Genomic DNA, 4,652 nt, shown 5'->3' on the forward strand with positions numbered 1-4,652 from the left:
ATATTTTAGAATAACATGCTAGTGCTAGGCTAGGGATCTTCAAGAATTGCATGATATAATTGTCTGATTACATGATGCCTGGTAGCCTAGGGTTTTCCTTATATGAGATTGACATCATTATTGTAGTTGCTTAGTGTATGCATCATGGTTGTACATAACTAAGATCTTATAGCCTGAGAATGTTTGGTTTGGCCTTATTTCATGTTCTTGTTTGATGAAGGGCTTAGGGTAGGATCAGGTATTCGAAAGTCTATAGGGTCCAATGTTATGTATGACTAGCATACACTGGTGCTGCAGGGTTGGTGGAAGTTTCTTGGATAGGTGGGTTGTGCAAGATCTGTAGGTCATTCGTAAGACAACTATCCTTCATCTAGGAGTGAGGTTGAGCGACCACCAGGTGTATGCATAGTGTTAGGGAGTTATGGTGATACTTGAGACAAATATGGGTAGGTGTGGAAGGTAGTAGAGGCCCATACTACTGAAAGCACATGACCCATACGCGTAACAAGGAAGTCACAACCCCTAGGGTTTAGTCGGGAGTTAGTTCCCGATCATTTATGTGGATTTGTTGATATCTTCCTGTTATATTTTCAGCATGGTGGTTACGAGGCGTTTCGTGATAGGATCCGGATCTGGATCAGGATAGGGTGATCAGGAGGCCCCAGTAGCACCTGAGATTATCGACCAGGAGGGGCCATTGTTGATAGAGGATCGAGTCAGGGAGATCATCCGTGAGGAGGTGGTCAGGATTGTCCAGGGTCAGATTCCGAAGTTATTTGGGACTATCAAGTCCGCTATGATGGAGTACTTTGACGATATATATGCAGCCCTTACTGAGACAGTTGCCGCTGCAGCCACCGTGGCTGTAACAGCGGCAGGAAGGGGAGCGGGCCGAGTTTTTCACTACCGTGACTTCAATAACATGAAGCCCCCGACTTTTGATGGTACTTAGGATCCCATTGCAGCCATGAGGTGGTTGTTGGATGTGGAGGGGTGCTTCTTTACATATTCATGTCCTACTGACCAGAAGGTCAGATGTGCCCTGAACTGGCTGAGGTCTAGGGCAAAGGACTGGTGGAGATTGATGAGGGGGTCGTATACGGATGACCAGAGAGCTGCTGTTACTTGGGAGCAGTTCAGGGACATGTTCCGTGATCGCTACATTCCGAGGGTCGAGCATGATCGGTTATCTCAAGAGTTTTTGGAGCTGAGACAGGGTACTGAGACGGTGACAGAGGTCACTTGTATGTTTACTGAGAGGGCAATGTTTTGCCCGGAGTTTGCCTTAGAGCATGCTCAGATGACACGCTATCTGAGCATGCTCAAGACTGACATCCGTCAGTTTGTTGCCACTCAGAGATGCGATACTCTACTGGAGTTACAGAAGGCTGCCAGGTGGCGTGAGTTAAACCATGAGATGCAGTTGAGGGAGCAGCGGCAGGCCCGGAACAGTCGCAGCCGGCGCCAAAGCGGTCCAAGACCGCTGATACCAGGACTGGGGGACAGCCAGGCTGCACTTTTGGGAAGTGCGGAAAGGCTCATTTAGGGACGTGTCGAGCAGGGAGTGGGTGACACCGATGTGGCAAACAGGGCCATCTAGCTAAGGATTGCAGGCAGCCGACTCCGAATTTCGGATTCAGGCTTTGCTATCATTGTGAGCAGGTGGGCCATATGAAGGCCCAATTTCCTCTACTAACCACCAAGTGGGCGCATGCTCCAGCGCCGACTACTTTGAGGATTATGGATAGGAGACCAGTCAGGGCACAGCCTTCGAAGGCTCAGGATCGTGCCTTCCAGCTTACAGCCGAGGAGGCCAGGGCAGCACCAGATGTGGTTACTGGTATATTTCTATCCTTACTCTCATTTTTTATATCTGTTATGTGCTTATCTGTTGTACCTGTGATTAGGTACGTTTTAGTGAACTCCTTACCCCCATTGGTGTTATTTGACTCGGGGGCGAGTCGGTCGTTCGTATCTCAGACTTTCAGTAGGGAGTTCAGTATGCTAGTAGGTGAGCTAGAGTGTCCATTGTGAGTCTCCATTGCCAACGAACACGGGATTTCTATTTCTTCGGTCAACTGAGGATGTGAGTTGGAAATTTTCGGAGTGTCCTTTTCGATAGACTCTATACCGATTCCCATAGGGGAGGTGTGCGAGATTGTAGTGATGGATTGGCTTAGTCAGTTCGGTGTCATGATAGATTATGAAGGCCAGCGGGTGGTAGTTCGCACCCCAATGGGGGAGAACTGATTGTATATGGCGAGGGAACCAGAGTGGGATCAGGGTTCTGTTCAGCTGCCACGTCTCGACAGTACATTCAGCACGAGTGTGCAGGTTATCAGGCTTATGTGGTGGATACACGGGCTAGGGATCCGACTCCAATTTCGGAGGTTCTAGTGGTTAGAGAGTTTGTTGATGTGTTCCCGGAGGAGTTGCCTAGAGTGCCTTCGGAGAGTCAGGTCGAGTTCCGGATCGACCTGGTGTCGGGTGCGGCTCCTATCGCCAATACCGTACCGACTAGCGCCACCCGAGATGCAGGAGCTGTCATCACAACTGGAGGAACTGTTGGGCAAGCAGTTCATTTGACCTAGCAGTTCTCCATGGGGAGCACCGATCCGCTTCTTCAGGAAGAAGGACGACTCGCACTGGATGTGCATTGATTATAGGGAGTTGAACAAGTTAACGGTGAAGAACCGTTATCCACTCCCGAGGATAGATGATCTCTTTGATCAGTTACAGGGGGCATCTTGGTTCTCCAAGATAGATTTGAGGTCGGGATATCATCAGGTTCGGGTCAGAGAGGATGAAGTGGAGAAGATCGTGTTTCGGACTCTTTAGGGTCATTACGAGTTTTTGGTGATGCCGTTTGGGCTCACCAATGCGCCGACAGTATTTATGGACCTGATGAATTGGGTCTGCAGATCGATGCTGGATTGCTCGGTCATCATGTTTATAGATGATGTTTTGGTGTATTCCAAGACTTGAGAGCAGCAAGAGGAGCATCTCAGGGAGTTGTTGGGAGTTCTGAGACAAGAGCGGCTATATGCCAAGTTCTCGAAGTGCGATTTTTGGTTATGAGAGGTCCAGTTCCTCGGGCACCTCGTTAACTAGGATGGGATTTTGGTCGACCCGGCCAAAATTAAGGCAGTCATGCAGTGGGAGGTTCCGAAATCTCCCTAAGATATTAGGAGTTTTCTAGAAATGGCAAGGTACTACCGGAGATTCATACAAGATTTTTTCCAAGATTGTAGTACCCCTTACTCGTCTGATGAGGAAGGGGGTGAATTTCTGGTGGGGCCCTGAGCAGCAGAAGGCGCTTGAGACCCTCCGTCAGCGGTTGTGTGAGGCTCCAGTTTTGACACTCCCGGAGAGAGTTAAGGATTTCATGGTGTTCTGTGATGCATCCATCACAGGTTTAGGGGCGGTCCTCATGCAGAGGGGACGGGTGATAGCATATGCATCACGACAGTTGAAGCCGCATGAGACAAGATACCCTACGCATGATTTAGAGCGGGGGCGGTGGTGTTCGCTCTCAAGATATAGAGACATTACCTTTATGGGGTCCGTTGTACCATTTGCACGGATCACAAGAGCTTGAGACATATCATGGATCAGCCGAAGCTGAACATGAGGCAGCGTAGGCGGCTAGATGTAGTCAAGGATTACCATTGTGAGATCCTTTAACACCCTGGTAAATCGAATGTGGTGGCGGACACTCTAAGCCGCAAATCAGATGGGACTCCCACCCCAGCGATATGTATGAGGATAGCAGTGGATTCCCTGCTTGTGTGTTTGATCGGAGATGCTCAGGCGGAGGGTATGCGACTAGAGAATTGGAAACTGGAGAGGATCAGGGGCAAGAATGCCCGGTTTGTGCAGGATAACAGGGGGTTGTTGACCCGATACGGTCGGGTATGGGTTTCGATGACTGGTGGGGTCAGACAGACGGTCATGGAGGAGGCTCATAAGTCTCACTTCTCTATTCACCCAGGGGCCACCAAGATGTACTGGGATTTGAGTTTGAGCTACTTGTGGTCATGCATGAAGCGAGAAATTTCTTGGTACGTCGAGAGGTGTTCGACCTAGAGAATGGTCAAGACCGAGCATCAGAGGCCGCATGGCAAGCTGCAGCCCCTGGAGATTCCCGTGTGGAAATGGGAACATATCACGATGGATTTTATTACCAAGTTGCCGAGAACGGCGAAGGGGTTTGATGCTATATGGGTCATCGTGGATCGATTGACAAAGAGTGCCTATTTCTTGGCAATATGGGAAAGTTCGTCGGCCGAGAAGTTGGCCGACATATATGTCCACGAGATCGTTGCTCGCCATGGGGTTCCAGTATCCATTGTCTCCGACAGGGATGTTAGATTTACCTCCCGCTTCTGGCAGAAGTTCCACGAGGAATTGGGCACACGGTTGCACTTCAGCACATCATTCCATCCACAGACTGACGATCAGAGTGAGCGGACCATTCAAACCCTCAAGGATATGTTGAGGGCGTGTGTCATTGATTTTGGTGGGTGCTGGGATTCCCACCTACTGCTTGCAGAGTTCGCCTACAACAACATTTATCATTCCATCATTGGTGCCCTGCCTTTCAAGCTGTTGTATGGGCGGAGATGTCACACCCAGGTTTGTTGGGGTGAGGT

At 49.7% G+C, this 4,652-nt stretch overlaps 1 protein-coding gene across 1 annotated transcript; it reads left to right on the forward strand.

The window, feature by feature from the left end:
* Positions 1 to 799: 799 nt before the first annotated feature.
* LOC111896008 (uncharacterized) lies at positions 800 to 1,546 on the forward strand. The gene is made up of 2 exons (XM_023892039.1): positions 800 to 865; positions 953 to 1,546. The coding sequence occupies exons 1-2, from the start codon at positions 800 to 802 to the stop codon at positions 1,544 to 1,546; spliced, it is 660 nt and encodes a 219-aa protein (XP_023747807.1).
* Positions 1,547 to 4,652: the final 3,106 nt, after the last annotated feature.

This window comes from Lactuca sativa, chromosome 4, assembly GCF_002870075.4.
Source record: "Lactuca sativa cultivar Salinas chromosome 4, Lsat_Salinas_v11, whole genome shotgun sequence".
Classification (NCBI taxonomy): Eukaryota; Viridiplantae; Streptophyta; class Magnoliopsida; order Asterales; family Asteraceae; genus Lactuca; species Lactuca sativa.